Consider the following 27,880-nt stretch of genomic DNA (forward strand, 5'->3'; position numbering starts at 1 on the left):
TTTCCTTTCACATTCATTATTCGCAGATGATTGCGTCATCTTCAAAAAAAGAATATGGGGCAATGAAATATCTTCTCTTCAAGCGGACCGTATCTGTTTTGTTGCCAATCATGGTTAATGGAATTTAACATGAAGAAATGCAAATCTCTGCGTGTATCAAGAACTTCTAGTCAGCTACCTTCCTACCACGTTAATAATGTCCGTCTAGACCCTGTTTCGTGGCACAAATATCTTGGTATTCTTATTTATTATTTATTTATTTGTTTATTTATTCATTTATTCATTTATTTTTATTTATTTATTCAATACTGCCAGTCGCCTTTTGGAGGCCAAGGCAGGGGTGCTACAGATATAGGTCTTTGAACATTGCAAAGCAACGAAGACAACAACACACTGCGCTTCCCTAAAAAATAAGCAAAACAGAATAAGCATAAAATAATGAACACGCACTATGCTTGTAATAAATTCATGACAGCAGATATGAAAGACTCGTGATTTAAGCAGACCACGTCACGCGGAACCCCGTTCTATTCGGATATCGTCTCTGAAAAAAAAAAAAAAAGCCTAGAACGCATTCGTTCGACACAGTGGCACCGCAACTTTCAAGTTGTGCTTCCGGCGTGTTGGGCCTGATGTGTTATATTGCATGTAGTCATCAAAGTTCATTTTCGTTTGATTATTGATAATACTATGCAGCATTTTTAAGCAACGCAGCTTGCGGCGGAATTCAAGTGTCTGATGCTCAGATCGCCTCAGTAGATTAGTAAAGGAACGTGTCTTCCATATGCGTTGTAGACGAATATAAGTGCTTTCTTTTTACTCCTTCAATGCGATTTATATCCAGTTTCGCGTGCGGGTCCCAAACGACATCAGAGTATTGCAGCAGTGGGCGTACTAATTCAGTATATGCTACTAACTTCGTTTTACTTGTGCAGTGCTTGAGACGATTTTTTATCAGCCAAAGCCTCCTGGAAGCCTTTGAAACTATTTGGCCGATGTTAGAGCTCCAACTTAAGTTAGTGTTAAATACAATTACCAAGTATTTCTACTCATTTACAGGACTGTGTACTGTGCGATGTCAGTGCACGTTAAAGAACCCCAGGTGGTCGAAATTTCCGGAGCCCTTCACTACGGCGTCTCTCATAGCCTGAGTCGCTTTGGGGCGTTAAACCCCCATAAACCAAACCAAACCATCATTTACAGGACTAAGGGTTTATGATTTATGGGGGTTTAACGTCCCAAAGCGACTCGGGCTATGAGAGACGCTGTAGTGAAGGGCTCCGGAAATTTCGACCACCTGGGGTTCTTTAACGTGCGCTGACATCGCACAGTACACGGGCCTCTAGAATTTTGCCTTCATCGAAATTCGACCGCCGTGGCCAGGATCGAACCCGCGTCTTTCGGGCCAGCAGCCTAGCGCCATAACCACTCGGCCACCGCGGTGGCCATTTACAGGACTAATAGCTGTGTCGTTATTTTGCATGTGTAATTAAGAAAGCACTTCTTACGTGTTAGTTTTGTTTTCGAGCACTTAGAGGTATTTAAAGACATTTGCCAGGCCGGACTCCAATTGGAAACTTCAGAAAGGTAATTTTGCAGCATGCAATGATCCTCTGTTTTTTGAATTTGTAGGTATACAGCGCAGTCGTCTGCGAAAAATCGGCACTGCACTGGGGAGTTAAAAAACAAGTCATTTAAATAGATAAAGAAACAATAGCGGACCAAGTACGGAGCCCTGGGAGACTCCTGAGAGAGCTAGTGGTGGTGGTGAATTGGAACCAGATATCTGAAGTTACTGTTGTCGTTCAGAAAGGCAGGAATCAAGCCATTAAACAAGACGTTGATTTATAAGTAAATGTCGGAGTTATACCGTCCGCTTGCAGTGCGAAACGCGATCAGAGGCCTTCGCAATGTCAAGAAGTATTGCGTCTATTTGCCCACTTTTATCTCGATATGCTATATTGCTATCGACCTCACATGGTCCAGTCATACTTTTTACGTAATTTCTCAAAGGCACCTTCTCCCCTGAAACTACCTTATGTAAGTCACTGGTCCGATCAAAGCTCGAGTATGCTGCAGAAGTTTGGGATCCCTTTCGACAGAACCTAATTCACTCATTAGAACTAGTACAAAACAATTCTTCTCGTTTTATTCTTTGTAATTTTAACCGAACTGCCAGCGTTTCTGCAATGAAATTAAATCTAAGCCTGCCATCTTTAGCACCTCGCCGTACAGCCATTAGACTCACTTCTTCACGAGATATTTCACCATCCTTTCCTACTAGAGGAACTGATCTCCCTTCCCCAATAGATTTCATCAAGACTAAATCACAACAGCATATTCAGAATTCCATTATGCAAAACCAATGCCATGTTTCAGTCATTCCTTCCGCACACAGCTGTTGAATGGAATCACCTCTCGACATCAACCGCTACCATTGTCGACAACCGTTGACAACCATTGTTGACAACCGCTACCATTGTTGACACTTCAAGACCACATTAGAGAACATTGTGTAAGGAGGAGCATCTATATTTTTTTGTAAGACCAATTTTTCCACTACATTGCTGCACTTAATGTACTGTTTTATATTATATTATTCAGCACATCAAGAACTCATTAGATAATATTCTATAACTAAGAACCATCAGTTCTGTACTACCATTTACTTTGTTGCACTGCACGTTGTTCTTTTAAATTTATGTAACCACTTCCCTCTATAATACCTCTGGCCCTGAGGGTAAACAAAACAAACAAATAAATAAATTCCATAGAGAACAAGGGGTGACGAAAAGAACAAGCATGAGCAAAACATTTTCAATTTCTTGGCAGTCTTATTAGAAAAAGGGCCCACACACGTGCCATGCTTTAGCACGACATCTGTATTACAAAGCAGGCTACAGACGGCAAATAATTGCTGTTTCGAAGTAGACATACAACACTAACGATAGGTAATATCAGGAGGTTATGCGCCTAAATTCAAATAGTACGGTTGTTTGTGCGCTGCACCACTCGCACAGTTGCAGATTTGCACATATGGCGTTGCTGGTGGTGCTCCCGCCATCCCAATGAACATCCACTTCACTGGGCCCCCTTTATGTCGCCTCGCGTTCGCTTCGAAGCGTCTCTGGTCTTGCAGGCTGTGGAGCGTCGGGAGGCAGCTGACAACCTTGCCAAACCGGGGCCAGTCGAGCGCTGGAGTTGAGGCTGCTCGGGGGCGTCATCGATAGCGGGCCCTAAGGCAATGCCGGTTGCACGGCTGCCCTGCTGCGGTGGCCTGGCGGAAGGCTCCGCGTCGTCCTTGGGAGCGGCAGGCTGCTCCTGCCCTGGAGTGAGGTCTGACTTGGACCTTCGCCTTTTGTCTTTGGGCTCGTGCTAGAAGGGATGTTTTATAAACACAGCATGTCAGTAACGTTTTATAAAGTGCGTATTCGCGGCCTGTCGTTTTCAGGCGCCACACATTTTCTGACTAGCCGCTGAACACTAGATAATGAATATGATACACATGAATGGATATGAACACTAGATAACGGATATGACACCACACCGATTAGAGTTATTTTCTTGCAATTTCTAGAGCCTAGAAATGAAGTCAGCGGATCGTGCTCCTTGTCCTTAGGTCACGAATCCCTCCTTCCCTTCCTCCACACTCATGACAGGCAAGGTAAAAGTCTTAATGGCCTTGAAAGCCTTTCACGATGGAGGACCATCCTGCAAGCAAAGTTTCACGGCTAAGCGTTAGTACAAGGTGACGTGAACACCAAACTATCGGAGATTTTTGAACGCGGTGCGTCGACAGTAGTGCGTCGGACAGCGGAGCGCTGCGCGTGCCAGCCCAGCGTTGCACGTGTGCACGCGCGAAGGGTGCGCGGCGAGAACGAGGAATAGATAACTGACGTGTCACAAGACCGAGGTGTGAAGGGAGACAGCGCAGCGGAGGTCGTGTCGTTCAAGCGTGTGTGCAGGTGGCCGCCGTCGGACGTTGGGTCCGTGCTGCCGAAAGACCTCCCTTTGATCACCGACGCAAGCCTCGATCCTGCATTCCTTGCAAGCGTGGAGGTGGCAGCCGATGGACTGAGGGTCCATGCTGCCGAAAGGCACCCTTGAGTAGCCCGCATTAAGCCTCTGGCGTTTCGTGACGCCGTCGACGGGTCTCGGCTACGTTTTTCTTTCTGCTGCTGCCAAGTTCTTCGGGCTGTTGACGGGAGGCCGCCGGCGTCTTCCTGCAGTCCTCTCCGCTCCTACTGCCACGTGGCTCCCTTCCGCCACTTTCCTCGACGCAACGCCAGCGGCGCGTCGCACTGGATCCACACGCATCCTCACTGTCTGCAAGGCATCCCCGCCTCACATTGGACGCTCAGTACCTGGCGAGCTCTTTCCTTTATTCTGTAGTGTTGTACACGTGCTGAATGGCGTTTTTCTTGTTTTCGTTTAGTATCTGCTCTCTCCCTTTGAATTATATATGCGGCTTGGTTTTGTTTTGTCTGATCTCTTTGTTGTCTCGTTCGAACCTGCACGCGATAGCGTTCCCCTTCGGCAGTCGGGGACGCGCTACCCATTCGCGACAAATATGTAGCTACGCTTTGAATGAAGTGTCTCTTGGGAGCGTTCCTCGACGGATAATCGGGAGTAGGTGTTCACGATAACTTCGACCTGACGTCAAGCGCTGAAAACGCTTAGATTCACATCATAACTCATATGATTAGGCTCAAACTCAGCATTTAATTTTTTGGAGGAAAAATTTATGAGCGAGCCATATGCTTGTGAATGTATTCATACAGAGCACCCAGAAACACTGGTCGCAGCAGCCAATCAGACATGGTAAATTGCGGATTCTTGGTCACCCTGTGCGGCTCATGCACAAATGCCGTCCAATACTAGTCTCCTTCCTGCGCCTTTTTGCTTCTCAGCGCTGTTCTTCTATCAAACATGAATGCAGTCCTGTCTTCGTGAATATAAATGTTGTACGGTTTACTGTGCTAGCTGGTTAAAATGTGTCTTGCTCATTTAGTGCAAGAAATACGAAGGACAGGAACCATAGCACCCGTTTCGTCTATTCTTTGCTGTCGTATGTTTTTGGAGCGGTAAATGAGTAATCATTGTTTTTTCACAAACGGGCATTTCAGAATTAAAAAATGTACTGTAAATGCACCTATGGAGATTCTACTTGAACATAGAAGTATATTTATTGTGTATTAATGGAACGTACCAAGAGAAAAATGCTTTGATGGTAGTTAACATACGCTTCGGCACGAAAAACGCTGTTCGGGGGTAAATACAGAAATGGATATATCTGAATTTCCTATCTGTTGAGGCGTTTCAGTACATTTGAATGATGTGCGGACGCATAGGTGATACAGTAAGGCTGAAAATTGAGCAAGGAAATGAAAAAAACTGATAGGGACAGCAAATTTCATTATCAAATGGCAATGCTTTATCATTAGCAGATGTTGATGCCTTTACACAGTAGTCACGTCGCTTCTAGTCACGTAATGTCACTTCCCTGCAGGCAGCCAGCCAATGGGAATACTTCGGTCTGAAGACGTCAGTTCTTTCCAACTAATCAGCAACGTTAGCTTCCGTAAACATACTTTTTCCTTATGAGGCTTGTAATGCTTTCGCATTAAAACTTCCTGTCAGTTCAAACTGAGCCGGACTGACAGTCGAATGTTTATGTCTATACAAAAGATCTATGAAAAAACTGCGTATGATAAAGACCATATATTAGACAAGCAGCGGACGCTGCTGCAGAAAGCAATACAATGTCCGAGAGCCCAGTGGAGGTGCCAATTTAAGACTTTAAAGATTGCAGACTAGCTGACGAAACAGAAGAATACCTCACTGGAGAAGGGGCGAAGCTTATGCACCCTGGGTTCAGCGAAAGCGTGGCGACGTGTTTCAATTATCTGTCACAAATGCAAGACGCGCGGTTCCTCTTATGTTGTATATACACGGCATTACATAGAATTTGTGCAGTTCTGAGACGCAAAAAAAAGGACTGAGAGGAATGACTAATGCTCCATAATCCTTGGAAGCATTCGATGGACATGGCTGAAGCGGAGCGTTCTCTGCTATCTTTCACCAACCTGCACATCTTGGCCGATGAGAAGAATCTCTTCGATGGACGAGTGAGCCGTTTCCGGGAGCAGAGCCAAAAAGAAGAGGCCTCCGGTGAGAGTAACGCCGCTGTACAGCCACAGCGTCACCCCCAGCAGCTGCATAGTGCTCGCGGTCGAAAAGAAGTTCGCCGTGACGAAGCAGCTGGCCCAGTTAGCGGCGCACACACTGCCCAGTTCCATTCCAGTGTTGCGCAGGGGCGTCAGCTCGGCGGCCAAAATCCATGGAACCGGCCCGAGGCCAACAGAGTACCCGGCTACGAAGAAAGCCTGCAGCGTAGACGGCAACGACAGCAGAGAGTTTGACTGCCGCCGAAAAAAAAAGCGGCAGCCTATGATGTACTTCCACATCGCTTTAGCAGCGTAACACCCGTGGGGTCACTGAAATGTCTTTCTAATACAGCTCGTAACGTTTGTAAAGGCTAAGAAATCAAAGCAGAGCCTCTACGCCTGCTTAAGAAGCGAGGGAAACCTAGAATGAACGCAGCTTTCGTGAAGCGCCCCAATTCCCTCCCAAAAAAAACATCCGTGCCTGTGCGCTTCCTGGAAGGACAGGAGGGTTATGTAAGAATAGAGCAGCTTGCCCCAGCTGCTCCTATACCGCAGAGGAGCCGCAGGCCAGGATAGCCTTTTACTCATCTGAGGAATGGGTAATGCGATAGAACGCCATTTTGCAGTGAGGGTCGTGTAGTTACGTTCAGTCGTCCAGGCTTGTCTAGAACGCTCGATCGGCGCGTTTTGTAGTGCATTTTTGACAACTGCCGCTGGCTACCGGGCCAGATACAGCTTTTACAGACATGATGAGTTAAACCCAATTCATGGAAATCTTCACGCACGTTGTCGTCAGGCCTAAAGACAAATGTCACTTATAAGTCACAAAAGTGTACTCTCCGGTGCGCCGTTCCAAAGCTTTTGACAGGTGTGTGGGCGACCCTGCACTCCAGAAGTCGTTGTTTCGGTGGCACCGTGAAAGTAAGCAGAGTTGCTTGCATCGATATATAGCTGAAATATAGATATAACAGTTCTGTGGACGTAGTGGCAGTTGCTTTTGCATGCGAACTTTAGAATAGGCATTTAGTTTACGAAGCACAGAAACAGTTTATTTTACTACGCGAAGTGTACACAAAACAGTTGATCAAAAACTGGAAGATTGAGCATCGATAGCACAAACTGTGCATCGGCAGCAGGGAAACGTGTAGTGTACTGCTGTGAAGTTGGAGAAAAAAAAATGAAGGGCAAACTTAAGCTCCGCCTTAAGGATATGATCCGATAGCGTTAATATGTTAATGGCCATATATATGCGATGTTCAACATTATGTTCATAGGTCCATGAGAGTTCTCACACCACTCCGTCCGCAATGGCGCAGTGGTTAGCGGATGCGCCACTGCCCTGCGTTTGCCACCGGTGGGGCTGGTGCGACTCAAGTTGCTGTTCTCGTGCAACCTCTCGCGATGAGCCATTAATTTAACTTCCACCTAGGCTATCCTATACCACCGTATTTTCGCTCACAACGCCGACAACTACGACGCCGGATTTTCGAGCTAACGGTGCCTTTAACGCTGTCGCGATAGAAAGGTTTGTAGTCGCTGCCCCAACGACGCGCACCATTCTCTTCAGAAGCTTCAATGAGCGCAGCACACAGCAAGTCAAATGCAGCATTGTGCATATTTAGTCCCCGTGTCAGCTACAAGTGTGTATGCTTAAATTAGAGTCTGCCGCATGTTTCTAATGGTCTGATACTCGAGTGAGAAAAAAAATTAAAAGTGCTTCGGATTCGCAAGTTAAGCGGTGTACGCACCATGCACGCGAACGTCAGCGGACTCGTCATATGCAACGTCGAGGCAGTGGCCAGCGGCTCGACGTAAGGTGAGTGATCTGACGAAGCTGCTGCACCTGCACCCATTGGCGGCGCTGTCGGAGTGGTGTAGTAGACGAAGCCCAGTGAGATGAGGCTAGTCGAACATACAATCACCGACACGACGATGACCTTCCGCCGACCAACCAAATCTAAGAAGGGCACGGCCAGGGCCGACACTACAGACTGCACAGAAGAGCGAGAAGGGAAAGCACCGGTTTTACAACGAATCTTCGAATTACAACAGTGCGTAAAGTGGGAGTGAGACATGAGATTCAAACAAAAATTTGGACCGGCAATACAATAAGGATTAGCGTGTATACCCGGTTCTAACGACCACTTTTTCACGAAAATCAAGGCTGAAAACAGAACCCGCGCTACGATCGGTTGCAAAACCGGAACCATGCTACAAGCACCCTCAACATCACTGTCGTCAAAATATACTGGTTTGGCCCTTCTGCGCAGCCAGGTGGTGTGGTTCGCATTTTGGAGATGTTAGGCTGAACTGCGTATATTGCCCCGTATTAGTCAATCGCTTTTGAGCAAGAATGATCATTCCAAATTACGGGGGCCGAGCAATGCCACATGGAAGTCCATGCGTCAAGAAAATCGTAAATTTGTGTGACAATCGTCTACGCTAAAGGCAATTAAAATCATGTAATGATGTCCAAATTTCTCAGAAAAATTTTGAAAATTGGGAAATTGTAAGATGCTCTCATTTAAATGTTGAAAGTAATGGCCCGTTCTTGTGATATGTAGCAAAATCATTCTTTTAAATTGTTTCCATCGATCGCGTCGAACAGTTTAGACTGCCATAGAAAAAAAGTGGCGAACGCTTTTAACGAATGCAAAACACGTTAATAGCAGAAAATGCCTGACTGCGTTCGGGTGATCTGTGGATATAGCGATTTTTGTACTGAAATTTTGCGTTACATGAAAAAATTGCGCTTACATTGAAATTTGCGTTACATGAAAAAAATGCTTTTTTCGAGAATTGTTCGGTGCGTTAAGTCGTGCACAAACTTGTTATTCTCATTTACCCCCTCCCCCTCCTCCTTTGTGTTTTATTTATTCGGATGCATCACCGTCCTGCTAAACGCCCTCCATGGAATTACAGTAGGAATCGAAAAATATTGTCTTATCTTTGCCACTTAGAATTGAACTGAGAGATGTGCCTCTTTTGTTCGCGCATCAATTTTATTAAGCACGAAATACTTCAAATGTGAATTTATATAAATTATTTCAGCAAAGCAGGCCCCTATAATAGTTAAAAATGGGGTTTTTGAGTTAAGAAGACGGTTTTGCGGCAGAAATATGGCCAATTTTTAGTAATAGCGAAATCAGTTTTTGGAATTTCCAAAACGCGATTACTCTCGGCGCTGTGGTCCAACAAATCTTGGACAGCTCATGCCAAAATACATGCGGTTTCGAAAAGAATGCAGTCAAAGCAATCCTCCATTCCGCGGAGCTAGGCGAAAAAGACAAATTTTTCGAAGTTCTAAAAACTGATATTGCTAATACTAACGACAGACTACAAACCTCTAATTGTAGCCAGGTGTCTAACAGGAATAGCTGAAAACTTTATTGTGCAAAATTAGTTAACTGGCTACATAGTTAACTTTATTTAGCTGTTTTCTGATGTCGGGTGACACTGCTATTAATCTGGCGCAAAAGTTGTCTTCATAACCCAAAAAGCATAATTTATAGATTAGTGGCTGGCTTCCCTGAAACACCTTCTATACTCAACCTGCCTGCAATAAGAAGCGAGACCAATAAGGTCGCCTTTTCCACGCACTCTTTTGTGCTCCAGCTTGTAGGTAGATAGTGGATGGAAATGAGATGCATAAAGAATGTAAGGTCTTTACAATAAAATTCCATTCGTCCGATTGTATTCTAATTTAAGAATCCGCTCGTGTGACCGACTGTTTGCAGTAGTAGCTAGCAAGGGTATGGTATGGGGCTAGAAAGAAGTGCAAAACGATCAGATTGAGTTCTAATGAAATCAGTTCATCCCTTGTTCTGAGTGGATTACAATATACCCGGTGCAAGTCCAATTTTATTTTTGAGCACCTCGAGTCTACTGACAGCGTTGATGTTGAAGTGGAGGACAAGCAAAAAGCCTAACAAGGGCTTGGTAAGGCCTGCACCACGTGCAGTCGGCCGAGCGATGCACAGCTAACAAGATGCACAATGTTCAAGAAATGGCAGAAGAAAAATTTATATACATAATACACAATTCAACAAATGGTAACCGCTAAAAAAGGAAAAAGAGGCTATTATTAACCTGCACATTTTTGGTTGATGTGCAGCAAAAAGAGGAGACATGCGCCAAAAAACAAATTCCAGAGCAGGATGCAACAACAAACAAGAAATAATAAGGCAATGAACAATAATGCTACGAGGTGTTCAGTAAGATACAAGCATGTGTTTAGAAGAACACAAACACGAGAAAAAAACCTCTAATATACATCTAAAAATTACAGGCGTTAATAAGGACGGAGAGTGAAGTTTAGAAATGTTCAGGATGCTCACAATTCAGTATCGTCGGTCACCACACTATGTGCTGTAACGAGGCCTGTTTTTAGACACAGTCACGCGCAAATCTCCTAACGCTTCACATGTGCCCCTTACTCAAGCGTGCTTACTGATGTTTGTTACCAAATAGTTCCTCGTATTTACAACAATGCCTCTAGTCTCAGAAAGTCATCTTTTATAGGCTCGGTGCCTGATCTCAACTGCGCTGTCATGGTCTAGCAAGCGTTTCACTAGAGCGCGGATTGTTGCTATTCGCGTTTTGGCTATGCATGGGTGGCGCCAGAAAACTGACGCAACGACGCTTAGCGGCGCCTCTGTCACCTTATACCCAGAAAGGCCCGTACAACAACACCCCTAAAATGTATTTTTGCAGCACAACGCTCGCAACAATGTCGGAATGTGCCAGCGAATCACTGACGCAACGGTGTAAACTACGTGGTTACGTGCGCGCCGATCCTTCTTCGACTGAGTCACTGTTTAACAGCGCGGGAAGGCTTGACAGAGGAAAGAACACGTAGCACAAGCGCCGACTATTAATTGAATTTTTATTCGAAGAAACGGTCTTCATAAGCTTTCCTTCCAACAACAAACATAAACGTAAAAAAGAAAACAATGCTACTCATCATACAGAATGGTCAGAAACACACACCACCACGCCATGGTGCAAGAGCACATGAATAGATAGGTGATCTTGTTACGATTGAATGTTATCTAAAGATCACTTATCCAAACGTCTATGTTACTGTATTTGTGTTACTGTCCCTTCCCATGCTGTTTAAAAATGAATACGTAACTTGCCCAAATCGCTCCCTCAGACTAGTTCAAGACACCACTGAAGGGTGGTGTTGATGTCATGAAAACTGCAAATTTTCCGTGGCGTTTCTTGGCAATAAATCCAGCCAGTAACGTGCGCAAGGCGGCCGAAGTATTGGCGGAGAGACACAGTTACATAGACTGAACCCGTGTACCTTTCCTTTCACCCTTAAGAAAAGCCCTCGCCGACTATAGTAGTCGTCAATGGGCGCAAGACCGCTCCTTGTAAGAACCACGTATAACTGTAACGATTGTACGCTTGCGCACAAACTTAACTCTGCATGAGTACACGGCGACAACAGCGCCTACCTGGAGGAGGGCCAGTAGCACGAGACCGTTGGTGGCTTGCTGTGTGGGCGCTATGCTGGTGGCGGAGAGCATGATGCAGTTGACACCACTCGCCTGCTGCACGGCCATCACGAGCACTGACATGACGTAGTGCGCCACCGGCGTATTGTACTTGGTGAAGATGGCGCGGATGGCATCAAACTCGACTTCCGCCTCGGCCTGCGTGCATGGCATCGACAACGAGCCAAGCCCTGTCCTGTCACTGAGGGCGAGATAACGGATGCAGGCAGTAAATTTGTAAGATATGCGCAATTTGTGCGCCAATACGGTAGCAGAAGAGCAGGTGAAGGGGCGCTGTTGCTTGCCACCTGTACTCTGAACGGCCGGCGCAGCTTCCAGACCGCGTGCTGTTTGGTCACGTCGCTACTACCAGCTTCACAACGGGAGGGCTCGCACATCAACAGCAATCTAGAAGTGTCCATAGACGGGACGACACAGGTTAATCTCAAATACCTAGAACCCAATTGTACTGACCAGCAAGAACAGCGCCGCTTTTATTAGTCTGATGTCTAGAGGCACAAGCGTCATGTGGCTTCCGATGCTTTTCGCTCCACACTGGAGAATCCACTGTTCTTCGCAATGCGTACGCATCAGTCCGCCGTTCAGCGATTCCCCCCCTTTCCATGTCCTTTTTGTTCTGCCCAACGTGTCCTCCTGTTATTCGCCGCGTCACGCGAAGACGAAGCGCGGACATACAGCACAGCTCTCACTATAATCAGGCCATTATGCCCCACAGCGTGAGTTGTCAATTTCGTGCAGTTTATGAAAATGCGGTGCGTAGAGCATTTCGCCCAAACAAGGAAACTGCAGAAACGCGAGAAGACAACATTTTTACCAGAGTTTCACGTTGTAGGCAGCGTCTGGAAGTTCGGCCAAATGCTAGGCAGGCAGCATCGTTCAAATTGTTTCTTATAGGTAACGCAAGACTGGAGTTGCCAAGAACGAACTGAGTATTACACCTGTCTAATGTGATCGTGCAGAGAAGCGAGGCAGTACGTCGTTGGCTAGCTGTAATTGTGTTCTCGTTCAGCGCACGCTAGGAATGCGACACCGCACAGCATGTGCAGAACACACGAGCATGGTCGTGCGCAGGCCTATTGGCAGCATCATAGTCATTTACACGGCATATTATTTTGATCCAAGGCCAATAAAGAGGCTATGGCTCAACGTGATGAAGACCTTAATAAATTAATGGAACAGGTGAGGGATTAAAGCGTCATTTTGACCGGATACTGAGCAATAACGCAAATCTCGGCACACTCCAGTTTCTCCATCTCGCTTCTGCTGACAGTATAATCATTTATTTATTTATTTATTTATTTATTTATTTATTTATTTATTTATTTATTTATTTATTTATATATTTATTTATTTTACAGGTACTGCCAGCCTTATTATCAGGCCATGGGCAGGAGTGGACAACACAAATCAACAAATTCAAAAACATCAAAATCAGCAAACAAGATACAGGACGCTGAATAATAAATCAGAACAAAAACAAACACACAAGATACTATTTACAACATGAATTTCATTTTTTTTTGGGGGGGGGGCACATGTCACTCAGGATTTATGCTGTGATGAGCCCCATAATGCGCAGGTCCACACGGGACGGAGAGGCAAAGAGACACCGTATGGCTCAGTTTAAACAAACAGGTATATTCAATAATTACACATGATTAAGATTATACATCAGAGGCTGGGGCGTCCGAGCTTACGTGCCGACGACTTCATGGGGGCGATGGAGTGGCTCCGGAGTTGGGCTCGAGCGGTTGCTGGCAGAAGCTGCACGCCGTCGGGCTTCGGCGCTGAAGGCCCTCTTGGCGAACGATGTCGTCCTGAGCGTGCGTTGCAGTAGAATTTCAATAGTCGTCCGTTTCTTCGAGGATGGTTCACAAACCCTTCCTCTAGTGTCGTTCGGCTTGGAAGATGAACAGGAGGCGAGCTTGTAGATGATGACAGCAGAGCATAATTTTACAACATACATATACAGAGAGTTAAACTGGAAAAAGCAGAACTGAATTTACAAAAGAACAAACTTTGCACTACTTTACTCATCGACCGGGCAGGTTAGTGCCTAAGTAGCATCACATTACATGCTAAGCATGGAGCCCCAGCTCAGACTGGACTGCATCCGTTTACATGTGCTTTTAAGCACTTGATTAACAAAGGACTAAGGGCGGTCATTTCCAGTGGCCCGCCCAAAGCATCAATTCTCCAATCCAAAATAACATGCGAGATGGGGACCACCCCTTGGGTTGGGCTTAGCCTCGACCCCAGAGTCTGTTAACAATACAAACTAAATAAACAACAAAAACGCCACCACTCTCTCTCAAGTGAGAGTATACACAGGCTCTCTCTTCGGAGCTAATTCACTAGCGCCTGTCTTTCCACATTCTTGGCGAGTACTGCCTGTCCGCCATGACAGGTGTCCGTCACGGCCCTTCTGGGAATGCGCTTTTGTTCACGAGGCACGGCAGGAAGCTGTGGGTGCCTTCCCGGCGATAGCCCACAAAGAAAGGGGAAGGAGGGAAAGAATGTTGTCTTCGCGGTAGCGCATAGCGTCGGCTGTGGTACGGCGCGCTCTGGCCCGCTGACAGCTCCCTTGTCCTGGAATGTGCCCTGAAATTGGGGAGGATAAAGCCTGTTTCCGCGGGGCGGCGGCGGGTCCGGTTGTTCTGGTCGTCACTCAAAGAGCATGGCTGGGTAATTGATGATTTCGCAGCGGATATCGGCCTTCATGAGTCATACTAAGTACGTCTGTGCCCCTTTGTCTGCTTTGGGACTCGCGAGGGCTCGTGGCAGGAGCCTCTCCTGGCGTTATCTGCGCGGCAACCTCGCGCGCTTCTTCTTCTAGCAATGCATGAAGTAAATCCGGTGGCATTCCGGCCGTCACCTCGGGCGCCTGCCGAACAAATGCAGGAGAGGGCGTTTCTTGCGAACTATCTGCGCGCTCCGCTTCACTTCTGTCCCCATCAAAATCCGCGCTTTCCCTTTCCTCATTTCGTGAATACTGAACCGGTGCCGACTTGAGGCGATTTGCGTGTATCCTTATCAAACGCCGGTTCACGTCTCGGACTCTGAAGTTTACCGGAGAAAGCTTCTCGACAACCTCGCACGGTCCTCTCCACTTCGTCTGGAACTTACGAGCTAGCCCAATCTGCCTTTGGCAGTTTTCAATGTACACGCTGTCCCCCACATCAAACGGCGCGTCTCTAGCACTGCGATCGTGCACCTCCTTCCTGCGCTTCGCCGCTTTCTTTAAGGACTCCTTTGCGATGTCCCTCGCCACTTGCAAGCGCGATTCTAGCTCAACCTTATAGTCGTCCAGTGAAGCGTATGGGACACGACGGGGGCCCTCTGGCACTTCACTAGGCTGGTCCGGGTCTCGGCCGTAGAGAAGAAAGAATGGCGATTCGCCCGTGCTCTCGTGTGCTGCGGAATTGTAGGCAAACATTGCATACGGGAGCCACAAGTCCCAGTCCCGCTGGTCGCGCGAAACAAAATGCGACAGGAACCCGGCCACAGTTTGGTTCAGTCGCTCCACCGCGCCGTTGCAAGCCGGATGGTACGGTGTTGTCTGCTTCTTAGCGATCTTAAGCAGCTCGCAAACTCTCCTCATTAGCTGCGACACGAAGTTAGTTCCCCGATCTGTCAAGAGTTGCCTCGGGGGTCCATGTCGGAGCACGATCTGTTCGACAAATGCTCTTGCAACCGTGTCTGCCTTCTGATCTGGGAGTGCTACCGCTTCCGCGTATTTTGAAAGGTGATCGACAAATACTAAAATGTACTTGTTTCCGGAAGTGGTCGTGGGCAATGGGCCCATTATGTCCATACCTGTCCGCTCGAAGGGAGCCGAAACCTCAGGGAACGGCTGAATTGGAGCTGGTCTTCGTCCCTTGGGTGTTTTTCTTTCGAGACAGGAATGACACTTCGCACAGTAGTCTCTAACATCCTGTCGCATGCCACTCCAAAAGTACAAACGCTCCACACGCCTGCGTGTCTTCGCTACGCCAAAATGACCGGCGCATGGCGCATCGTGAAACGCGCGAAGAACCCTTTCTGTCCACGACCGAGGTATGACGACTCTCTCCCAAGCGGTTTTCTCTGGTCTCCCTTTCCTGGTTGGCCTCGTGCGCCGACACAGGGTGCCGTCTTTGTCAATGAAATAACCTAGCTGTTCGGGGTGAGACGGTGCGCCCTCTAAGCTTTCGATTATTCGCTTCAGGTCAGGATCTTTTCCCTGCTCTGTGCGTAATTCGGCGGGGTCGACTACGGGGACAAACTCATCTATAGCTGCCACGGCAGCTGTGCGGCTGAGTGCATCAGCATTCAGATGTGTCTTTCCTGACTTGTGCTCAACTTCAAAGCAGTATTCCTGCAGGTGTAGATTCCATCTAGCGAGTCGCGAGCTAGGGTCCCTGACACTCATCACCCATTTCAGAGGATGGCAGTCTGTGACTAGCTTGAATTTGCGGCCGTAAAGGTAGCATCTGAAGTGCTTTACTGCCCAGACAACGGCGAGGCACTCCCTTTCCGTAGCTCCGTACTTTTGCTCTGTGGGGCTCAGCTGTCGGCTAGCAAAAGCAACGGGATGTTCTTTGCCCTCGATAACCTGAGATAGCACGGCACCCACTGCGAACTTTGACGCATCTGTGGCCATAACGAAGGGCAAATTAAAATCCGGGTGGCGCAACAGCGGTGCACTCATTTGCTTCCTTTTCAGGGCCCCAAAAGCATTCTCCGCGTTTTCGTCCCAGCGAAAGGCGACATTTTTGGCTGTTAAGGCGGTGAGCGGCTTAGCGAGCTTGGCGAACTCCTCTATGTGCCTTCGGTAGTAACCGATCAGGCCGAGAAACTGCCGGACCTGGCGGACGCTAGTCGGGGATGGAAAATCCGAGACACACCTTAGTTTCTCAGGGTCCGGTCGAACGCCGTCAGCTGAAACAACGTGCCCGAGGTATTTCACCTCGTTTTTGAGGAATTGGCACTTAGAGGGCTTCAGCTTGAGACCCGCTGCTCTTAGTCGCACCAAAACCTGCTCAATATCGCGCAAATGGTTATCAAAACTGTCACTGTATATGATAATGTCATCCATATACACGAAGCACAGCCTCCCCAGAAGACCTGCCAGGATAACATCAGCGGTTCTCTGCCAGACAGCAGGGCTGTTGGCCAGACCCATCGGCATTCTTTTCCATTCATAGTGCCCTGAGGGCGTGTTGAATGCCGTTTTCTCGGCATCTGCCGGATCCATTGCTATCTGCCAGAATCCCGCCGCCATGTCCACTACCGTGAAGTACCTGGCAGAGCCCAGCTGAGAAAGCGTCTCCTGTATATTGGGGATGGGGTATGGATCGATGCGAGTTACGGCATTTAGTTTGCGGTAGTCCACTACCAATCGATACGAGCCATCTGGCTTTTCCACCAATAGTGCTGGTGCTCCCCAGGGTGACTTTGAGTGTTCGACAATGCCGCGATCAATCAGGTCCTGCACCTGCCGCTCCATCTCCTCACGTTGGGAGTAAGGAATCCTGTACGCACGCTGGTAAACGGGCGATGAAGTGCCGGTTTCTATCCTGTGCTTTATAACGCCACAGCAGCCCAAATCCAGGTTGGACGCGGCGAATACCTCCGAGTAGTCGTTCAGCAAACCAGCCAGAGCCTCCCTCTCCCTGGATTTTACGTGAGAAAGATCGAACGACACCTTTGGAGCAGCCGAAGGACTAGCATGCTCTACAGTTGCGAGTACCGTATCGGTGGGCTCACGTTGCTCTATCGCAGAGGTGAAGAAAGCCAATGTTTTGTTCTTGGGAAGGCTCAGTGGCTGCTGGCTACAGTTAACCACCCGTAGGGGCACTCTGTGGCGTCATTAACTGTCAAGAGGCACGCGGCTGCCTTCAGGCCATTGCTGAGAGAGTCGACCGGCTCAAGCACTCCCACGGCGCCGCTCTCTACATCTGAAGGCACAAACGCGTACAAAATGTGCTCCGACCAAGGAAGGACGACCACCTCCTCGACCAGCCGGACGGCAACCCGCGAATATACCTTCTCCAATGATCCCACTGTTTGACGGGTGTCAATATCGGTAATGCGAATCTCAGCCCCTCTCCTGTTCAAAAACGGAACTTTTGAGCCGCCCGCATTAACCTCTTCCTCAGAGAATGAGACTACTACCTTCCCTTTTCTCAAAAAATCCTGCCCTAATATACCTGACACTCCGTTTGGCAGAGACACCGTGTCCGGGCATACGTAGCAGGGGTGCTCCAATGCAATTCCGCCGAGAGAGAAGTGTAACCGGTAGAGTCCACTTATGCCAAGAGGATCCCCCGTTATGCCTACAAATTTGGTTGCCATACCACCAGACGCTTCCAACACCTCGCGGTCCCCCTTCCTTCGAAGCGTGTTAAAACTGCTCTCCTTAAGCAATGTCACCTTTGACCCCGTATCTATCAACAATTCCATACAACAACCATTTAACTTGCAACGCACAACAGGGCATGCCTCGTCGGCCACACAAACTACCACCACCTCATCATCTACTGCTCCCTCCCCACGCTCCTCAGGCTGGGGAGAACTAACTAGTTTTTTGACTCGGTATCTGGAGCCCCGCTGTAGGCTTGCTTAGGGCGTGTCTCGCCTGCTTCTCTTTGTGGCTCCCCACGGCGCACGTTTTGGCAGAACCTGGCGATGTGTCCGCGACCCTGGCAAGCGAAGCATAAGATTTCTTCAAAATCTCGCATACCGCGCCTGTAGCTTTGTGGCGGTCTCCGGTTTCCAGCGAATGGGCGCTGTTGAGCGCGCGCTTCAACCTGGCATTCTACCTGCTGAGATAGCAGCTGTTCTAAGCGATCTAACCGCTCTGTCAAGAGAGCAACCTCAGGGTTGAGCACCGCTCTCTCTATGACGCGTACTCTCGCTGCGGCTGTCGTTAACGCCTCATTTTGTTCCTCATCCAATGCGGCCTCCACGGCTTGGTCGAAATTGCTCGGCTTGCGCGAGAGCACGAACCGGCGCACGGGGTCTTGCAGACCAGCCACGAACAAAGCGGTCATTTCCTTTTTAAGTATATCCTCCGCGTATTTCTTCTTAAGCTGGTCTCCTTCCTCCTCCCTGCTTAACGTATCGCGCGCTAAGCGCTGAAGCCGCGACGCAAACGTTCGCACGTCCTCCCCTACCATCTGTCCGGCGTCACGGAACCTCTGTACTCGCACGTGACGTGGTTCAGTGTCAAAATGCTCAAACGCGAGCTTCTTAAATTCCGCAAATGATTTTGTGGATTTTACTTTTTCGTCTCGCCATGCCAAATCATGAGCAGCTCCTGCCATCTTACACCTCGCCATTCCCAGCATTTGAGCATCGGACCATCCCCCCATTTTCCCAATCTCTTCTAGCATGGAAAAGAAATCGCAGATTGGAACCCCTGTCTTATCTCCCGTAAACGTCGGAATGACGCTTCCTAATGCCAGCATGCTTGCTCCGAGCGACGGCTGTGGAGTGGGAGCTCCCTCAGATACAGTCATTTTTTTTTTCAAGCCCTCCAGTGCCTCAAGCCTCTCAAATGGGGGTAAAAGTCCCACAATCAGTCCCGTGATTCCCTTTTGATTACAATTTTGAAGTCATGAATGTCACAGCATTCAGAGGACATTTGCTTTTGAGACCCCACTTCTGACACCAGTGTGATGACCCCCATAATGCGCAGGTCCACACGGGACGGAGAGGCAAAGAGACACCGTATGGCTCAGTTTAAACAAACAGGTATATTCAATAATTACACATGATTAAGATTATACATCAGAGGCTGGGGCGTCCGAGCTTACGTGCCGACGACTTCATGGGGGCGATGGAGTGGCTCCGGAGTTGGGCTCGAGCGGTTGCTGGCAGAAGCTGCACGCCGTCGGGCTTCGGCGCTGAAGGCCCTCTTGGCGAACGATGTCGTCCTGAGCGTGCGTTGCAGTAGAATTTCAATAGTCGTCCGTTTCTTCGAGGATGGTTCACAAACCCTTCCTCTAGTGTCGTTCGGCTTGGAAGATGAACAGGAGGCGAGCTTGTAGATGATGACAGCAGAGCATAATTTTACAACATACATATACAGAGAGTTAAACTGGAAAAAGCAGAACTGAATTTACAAAAGAACAAACTTTGCACTACTTTACTCATCGACCGGGCAGGTTAGTGCCTAAGTAGCATCACATTACATGCTAAGCATGGAGCCCCAGCTCAGACTGGACTGCATCCGTTTACATGTGCTTTTAAGCACTTGATTAACAAAGGACTAAGGGCGGTCATTTCCAGTGGCCCGCCCAAAGCATCAATTCTCCAATCCAAAATAACATGCGAGATGGGGACCACCCCTTGGGTTGGGCTTAGCCTCGACCCCAGAGTCTGTTAACAATACAAACTAAATAAACAACAAAAACGCCACCACTCTCTCTCAAGTGAGAGTATACACAGGCTCTCTCTTCGGAGCTAATTCACTAGCGCCTGTCTTTCCACATTCTTGGCGAGTACTGCCTGTCCGCCATGACAGGTGTCCGTCACGGCCCTTCTGGGAATGCGCTTTTGTTCACGAGGCACGGCAGGAAGCTGTGGGTGCCTTCCCGGCGATAGCCCACAAAGAAAGGGGAAGGAGGGAAAGAATGTTGTCTTCGCGGTAGCGCATAGCGTCGGCTGTGGTACGGCGCGCTCTGGCCCGCTGACAGCTCCCTTGTCCTGGAATGTGCCCGGAAATTGGGGAGGATAAAGCCTGTTTCCCCGGGGCGGCGGCGGGTCCGGTTGTTCTGGTCGTCACTCAAAGAGCATGGCTGGGTAATTGATGATGCCGCTGTCACGGGTCTCCGTCTACGCCGCGCCGTCGAACGTGGATCCTCGTAGCACACACGGAATGTCACAATGCGCAAGTGCACAGAGGAATGACGAAACCGTTGGGCAGTCAACCGTGTCGGCGGATAGCGCATTCCAATCGCAAATAGTGCGCGGAAAAAAGGAATTTTTATATGCGTTAGTCCTGCACGAACAATCTAGGACTTTTTTGGTGTGATATGAGCGCGTAGAGCGGCGGTTAGCTGGCAGAATGTATAAACTTTTGTCTATTCCCAACTGGTTATGATACAGTAAATAGAAAAATTTCATCCTATCCCGGTACCGTCTCAATGTGAGACTTTCCTGTTCTGCAGCTTCTAGGAGTAATGATGAGGACGTGCGCCAGCTGTATGAGTTAAAGATGAACCTAGCTGATTTTCTTTGAACTTTCTCAAGTTTGGTAATATTAGATTGTGTATGTGGATCCCAGACAATCGCGGCATACTCTAGGACGGGTCGGATAAATATTTTGTAGGCTAAAATTTTAATTTCAGGTGAAGCGTTCTATAACGTACGCCTTAAAAATCCAAGTTTCTTCATAGCTCTAATGTAGGTGTGTGTTACGGGTTCATTCCACCTAAGATCTGATGAAATAATAACTCCTAAGTATTTGTAGCTGGAAACGACAGATAAGTACTGGTTGTTAATGTTATTTTCAATATTATGCATAAAATATTAAGCCATAACGGACGTGTGGAGAGAAGTTGAGTGTGTGTGTGTGAGTGCGGGCACTCTCCTATATACACGGTGAACAGAATTTAGCTTTGTATATTTCTTAAAATTAGGCGCTGAGAGCTACGTGAAATCCACCAATGCACATCAGATTTGCGAGGTTACGCAGAGTGAGATGATAGTTGTCACTGTCAAGTGCCTTATTAACTAAAATCGAATAACGAATATTTTAACGCCTGCAATTAGCGAGCGTATTTACATTAGAAAGGACCTTCGATGCCATTAAATATATTGGAACCTTTGCCATGATTTTTAAACCGTTCATCTGAAATTTGCAAGACTGTACCACATCTTTTTCGTTCATTTGGATTTTTTTTTTGCTAATTTCAGCTGCTTCTGCATGCTTCGAGTAACTTGTGATTTTTTGTGGTTTTTCTCTTTTCTGTTCTTTGAAGTTATTCCTTCTGATTAATTTTGATGCCCAAACTTGCCACAGCCTCAGATGAGGCCAGCACTATGTTGTAAATAAATAAAAATAAAACAACTACACCTTTGTTGTTATTGCAGAATGCCTCAACGGCTACAAAAACTTGGAAAGGCGTATTAATTAAATTTACTAACGCTTTTATTTCGATTCGATATTTGCTTCCTTTGTTTCCTCTTGCTCAGGCCTTTTTCGGGTCATTTTCATTTGTTACAATTAGAGCTTCATTAATTTTACTAAGAGATTGCAGGAACGTCGTCTGCTACATTGAATGGCATTAAACCTCTGCGACATGTACATTTATTAAACCTCTGCGACATGTACATGTATTCGAAAGTTCGAATACATGGTGCACTCATTGGTACCGCCGAGTATATCTATGTGTCATAGTTATTTGAGAAAGGCTGATATATTCTAGGTCCCTTAGCTAGTCGCTTGAACGATGAAAGCATGAATCCACAAAAACTAAAGGCTTTGCGTAAACATTTTAGCGAGTAAGTTGTTTAAAATAATGTCACTTCCACACTGTATTCTAAAGGTAAGATACCAACACCAGACCACTGGTTAGTGGTAGTTAAGCTTTTCTGTGGCTTCGTCCGCATGTGCCCGTTGTTATTGGCGCTCCTATCAACATGCGCAGGAAGGAAAAAAACTGCTTGTTGTTTAGCATTGCTAAGCACAGAATATTGTGCGAAAGCGGTTTTCTGCAGGTGGAGACCATCGCCACATAACTGAAAGAGTAATTGAGGTGTGCACTGACCCCGGGAGCCAGTTATGCGCCTTTCCTTTCCTCAAAATCAACGCAGAATACGATGCTGTCAACGCCAAAAAATAGAACGCCTGCGGACTATTGCTCCAGTGCCCGACTTCTGCCAAAATTCTGTCGACGCATACGCAAGCAGCGCACATCTCTCGCTTCAGCCACGTATCTCAAATCCCGATTCAGGTCCCCACTGATCCAGAGAGCCAGTTACGTGCGTTTACTTTCTTCGTACAGGCGGACCCCAATGTGCATTGCACAGCGCGAGGGTGTGGCATTTAACGCCAAGCGTGAACGGCTGCGGCGATAGTATAGTGCTCTTGTGCGGTGGCCTGCGAAGCTTATTTCTCCGCGCCGCAGCGGATTAGGAACCCAGTCTCGGCACTATTTATTTTATTTCTCCAGATTGGCTAAAGTCACCTTAATTAATAGTGTCGTTTATTTCCCGCCATCTTCCCCATCACGTCACTATAGCTTCAGAGGATTCACCACACACCGACAGTTTCCTGGTCAGGAGGCCAATAGTGCTTACACACTACGCACTAAAAACTGATAAGCAGTGATGTACTAGCCGCACGCTTGCTTGCGCGCCATGCGTCATGGAATCCGCTAAAAGTGGGCTATGCATGCACATGGAAACTGAGTGACGGAGACAGGCTCTGCGGTAACACTCGCCTGGTGGCCAGTGCAGCGGACTTTGAGCAGTGCCTGGAAGGCGCGCTGGTGCCTGTGGTGTTGCAGCAGCCATCGAGGTGACTCGACCACCACCCCCGTGAGCAGAAGCAGCAACAGAGGTGGCAGCACACAGCACAGTGCCAGCCAGTCCCAATCGAGGAATCGGCCAATGGCAAACGCGTACAGCATGCCCAGCGTGATCACCAAGTGGTGCGTGGCGCCCTGCGGCAGGTTCAGGTGTTGCTGAGATGTTTTCTTGTGTTTATTTTTTCTTGAACGCGAAGCGCGTTTTAGGATTTTGTGCCCTTGAAACCATCAGTCAAGAGACTTGGTATTAAGTGCCGAGGTCGCTATACGCCCCGGAGTGCAGGCACGCTACGTATACAGTGTTTCTTGTATATCGTGAGCATCGAAATATATTAAGGATGTAGTTGTTGTGGGGAGTAAAAATATGCTACTTTGTACAAGATGACCTGTTTCTTTTACATCGGAGTGGGAAAATTGTTTAAAAAATAGCTATTTTACTTCTGGACTGCTGGAGACCAGCGCAGCATGCGAGCTATTTTGGCGCCCCACTAGAAGCATAAACTCTGACGTCTGGACAATGCTTCCATTGCTTGCCATTTTCAATGCTTTCCTAGAAATAATGCAGACAAGATTCGAACCATAAATATAACGCACACAGAAAACAAGGAACAAACAACACAGGACTGTGCTGCACTTCCAACTGATTTTTATTTGAAAAACCTCGACGTGTAAATACATTGTTATCATGAGGTGAAACCTAATCAAAATCAACCCAAAAAAAAGCAATTTCATTCTCCAGGAATAACAGTGAAGGCCGGCTGATGCAATTGTCACCAACTTTCTTAATAAAAAGGCGTCGTTAATTTCACGCTGAAGATTATCCTTTGCGTGACCCACAAACTACGCCTTGTTAAACATAGGTTTGCATTTGCATGCCCGGCAGCGTAAAGCAACATGGTCGCTGATACCATCCGTTACAAGATTGAAGTGTTCTAGCGCTCTTTTATTAAAACAACGCCATATTCGGCCAATGTACACTTTTTTACACGTAAGGGGAATGCCATAAACTACCTTTGTTACACAATTTGTGAAATTTGTGACGTCCTTAATATTACACGGCGCCTTCTTTCTCGTTATCATTGGGCAAATTTTTGAAAACTTTCATGGTGATGAAAATACAACGTTAACGTTGCATCGGCCGACGATTTTCTTCAGATTGTGGGACATCATATTTAGGTATGGTATTACCAGATTTATTTTATGTTCCTTTTCTTTATCATCCGTAACTTTACTTCTCTTTCTTTTCTGCATTCGTTCTCACAAACAGCTGAAATACAATCATCAGGGAAACCAGACATGCGTAGCCCCTCGACATGCTGATTGATCTTATCGGTCATTTGATGGCGGCAAGTATTTTCCAGGGCAGCGTTGATGCAGTTCATGGCAACCCCGAGTTTTATGATCTTAGAATGAGCGCTGTTAAAAGCAAGAAGAGTCTTTTGTGATCTAGGGTTCTTGTCTGCATTATGAATAGCAACCAAGCAGCCCAATCCACCGTACAACTTTCTAGAACGCTTCGGAAAGCTTAGAGATGCGCTGTCCGCAAACGCGGTTGCATAAACTTGGACGCATAATGACCACAGCCGCTCAACTATGTCCGCTTGGCGCGGTCTGTTGGCTCGGTTTGGGTGTTATGCAAAAAGCGAAGGCCTTGCACCTGTTCCACTATAGCATTATTCAAAAGGAGTGAGGGAATGAACGCTTTATTAGTTATCGATAGTATTCGACGCCGAATTCAGAAGTAGAAAGGGAATTGCATTAAGAGGTGCGAGGTGGGCAACAGAAAGAGGCACCCTTTCGGACTTATTTTGACCACCAGGAGATCGCTAATAGCCATGGCTATCATAGAAACTAAAATGCTTCAAATTAGGTTAAGGGTCAGTGCAGCGAACAACGCAAAGGAAAGTGATGGTTGTAACCTCAAAAAGGCACGAAGACAGCATAGAGAGTAACAGCAGAGAAGTAGCAAATGATTTTGTACATGAGCTGAAAAAGAAATGGGCATATGCAATATATGCAATGCGTAGGCAGTGTGGCCTGTTCAGAACAGGTCCTCCAGTCGCACTACTTTAAAATTTCCGGTGGAGTGTACGGGGAGCTAAAATTCAATGCAGAGATAAGTATGCAGAAATTGCTATATTGAGTTTTCTGATATGCCGCAACGATACCAAGGACCCAAGGCAAGGTGAGGATGGGAACATCGTATGGCTCCTGCTTTGTAGTGTCCTTTATACACAATTCATGTCGCCCAGTTTTCTACCATTTTTCTAATCATTTCTTTCTCCTAAGCGGCCCAATGAAGCACAATGACATATGGCCGCTTAATATGCCGGAAAATTCAGACTAGTTTTATGTTATTCCTTAAAACCTCAGCGAATGTGTCGACAATTTCATTCGAATGGCCTCTATCAAAAGCTGCCCGCTGAAGTCTCAGGACCGCGATGAACCATACATGCACAAATATCTGCTACGGCCGAGGGCAGGGCGGTGCTGGTACATGCCAGAATACTTGTTAGTGACACAAAGCAACAGAGTACTTTCCTGGCGCTACTTACGTTCGTTCCGCGGTGCGTTACGAAGGCCATCTCGGCGATGTGCGCGGGCACGACAAGCGAAACGAAGCCCGTGAAAAATCCATTGACAAAGCGCGCCACGTAGGAGAGGTACACATGCTCAGCCAAGCCGATGCACAACCATGTGGCAAGCAAGCCAAGCGCAGCTGTCAGGAAGCTCCAGCGTCGACCGTAACGCTGTGCCAGCACCGCCCCAACCAGTGAGCCGAACACCGCACCCAGCGTCATCAGCGAACCGAACCTGCATCAGCGTACCACTGAACCGTTAGAAAGAACAGGTTCAAGGTTGCTGCGTGGAGGCAGTGCACATTCACAAAGGCGGAGGTGAGGTGTCGTAACTTCGGTTTCAAGGGACACTGGGGACAGCTCTATCCATTTTTTACTCTTCATCCAAATCAATTTTATCGCCCTTATGACTGAGTTCAGGCTAGTCAGGCAACAAAAGAAGCATTTGTCGGTCAGAAAAGAGGATTTAGAGAAATAAAATGTTTTCTCTCATTCCGATTCAGATTTGTGACGTCAGGACAGAAGAGAACACCGTGATCATCATTTGGAAGGAACGGTTATGTAGCCCACCTGTATGAATTTGGACTCAATAAAAACGATCTTGATGCAATCGCACTATTCTTGCGAAAATTGTCGAGGATGCGATAACTCTAATTAACTGACCTTTCCTAGCTTAAAAAGCGACACTTTTCAGTGGCAGTAATGTTTCTTTGACCACCACCCTACTGAAATGGCAATTCAATAGCGACCACTACAGACCACCGAATTCTCTCACCCTAGCTTACTAAATAAAATTTACCCCTCCGTATGCACCGATCAATGCCGAATATACCGGAACTAGTCTAATCAACTTCACATGATAAGATGACCTCCCAAGACAATGTTCTCACAAACGAGCAGTGGGAGGCGTTGCTGTTCTGCTCGGTCCTGGCTGAAGTGAACACGATCATGAGCTCGACAGAGGCTGTTGTCCAGCCGTAGCGACATTTAACTCTGTTACACCGTAATTAACAACAAAATTTTTACTACCAGCACCAGTAGTAATAGCCGATTTGTCTTTGGAAACGCGATAGTCCATTCCTACAGGCCAAATTATATTTGTCCTCGGTCAGAAAGAGACACGTTTGCTGCCTCGGACTCTCACGATATTCGCATGGCTGCCGTACCAGAATATTTCTGCATTGGTGATGTCCAAGGTGCCATGGTTCTTGGCTTCGTGAAGGCTTCGGCCAGCGGGCAGTGAGTAACCCATTGCAGTACCCATGCACAGCGATCCGGCCCAGCAAGGTATCAGCTTATTCACTGGCATGGGACGACAGCTCATCCAGGATTTGCCCCAGCTACTGCCCTCTGAGGCTCCGAACCTTGCAGAGACGGCCTTTGAGTCGACGTTCGGTTCATACTCAGCCTTGCTGCTGGCGGGGGACGGCTGCTTAGGGGGCTTTGAGACAGCGTCCTTCGAGGCACCCGCTGTGGCAGGCGCCGCCTGGGGCAGCGTACCTTGCTGCGTACGACCCTTGTTGAAGACCCGGCTCCGGGACTGATTCTCCTGAAACATGACTGTGGACAGAGATGAGCAGTGCACCAGTGGTGTCTTCTAATTCCTCTTCTTCTATGCTGTTGTCGCTGGCAGGCTCGTAATGGTGAAGCAGGAAGGCAGACGAAGACACCGTGTTTGTCACAATTAACTAGGCTGCCGCAAGGGCAGCTTGGTTATTTTGATTCTTATTCAAGAGCCCTCTATTATTCAAGCTTTGTAGTCGAATATTTAGGTTGTGATTATTATTCAAGCCCTCATGTGCTTGAAGTACGCCTGGCCTCCAGCTGTCTCCAGCACCATAATTCATGAACCGCACCAGCTGGCCTGTGGCTGCCCGCTCTTGCCGCCTGCAGAATGAAATGAACGGATGGCTACCTTATCCAATAGCGAGTGCAGCTCAAACTCAAGTAGCTTGGAAGCAGGATTGTTCTCTTTGCCGCTGCCGTGCGGCGACAGCGGAGCAAGATGCGGCCCAAGCTTGACTGCAGGGTGTCCATGCTCTTTTCGTGAAGAGCGTTTCTCAGCGTTCTATAGCCCTCTCAGCTAAACCAGT

At 47.5% G+C, this 27,880-nt stretch overlaps 1 protein-coding gene across 1 annotated transcript in view; it reads right to left on the minus strand.

Annotated features, from left to right (window-relative positions):
* Nucleotides 1–1,670: 1,670 nt before the first annotated feature.
* The window catches only part of LOC144120116 (solute carrier family 2, facilitated glucose transporter member 8-like), a 33,694-nt gene continuing 7,484 nt past the window's right edge, over nt 1,671–27,880 (minus strand). Inside the window, exons 2-7 of the mRNA XM_077652562.1 lie at nt 25,764–26,022; nt 23,122–23,343; nt 11,630–11,827; nt 7,916–8,158; nt 6,087–6,386; nt 1,671–3,375 (exon numbers count right to left, since the gene is read on the minus strand). Coding sequence (XP_077508688.1) covers nt 3,082–3,375; nt 6,087–6,386; nt 7,916–8,158; nt 11,630–11,827; nt 23,122–23,343; nt 25,764–26,022 — 1,516 coding nt within the window. The 3' untranslated portion in view covers nt 1,671–3,081. The remainder of the gene's footprint in view (nt 3,376–6,086; nt 6,387–7,915; nt 8,159–11,629; nt 11,828–23,121; nt 23,344–25,763; nt 26,023–27,880) is intronic.

Source organism: Amblyomma americanum, chromosome 2 (assembly GCF_052857255.1).
Source record: "Amblyomma americanum isolate KBUSLIRL-KWMA chromosome 2, ASM5285725v1, whole genome shotgun sequence".
In the NCBI taxonomy this organism is placed as follows: domain Eukaryota; kingdom Metazoa; phylum Arthropoda; class Arachnida; order Ixodida; family Ixodidae; genus Amblyomma; species Amblyomma americanum.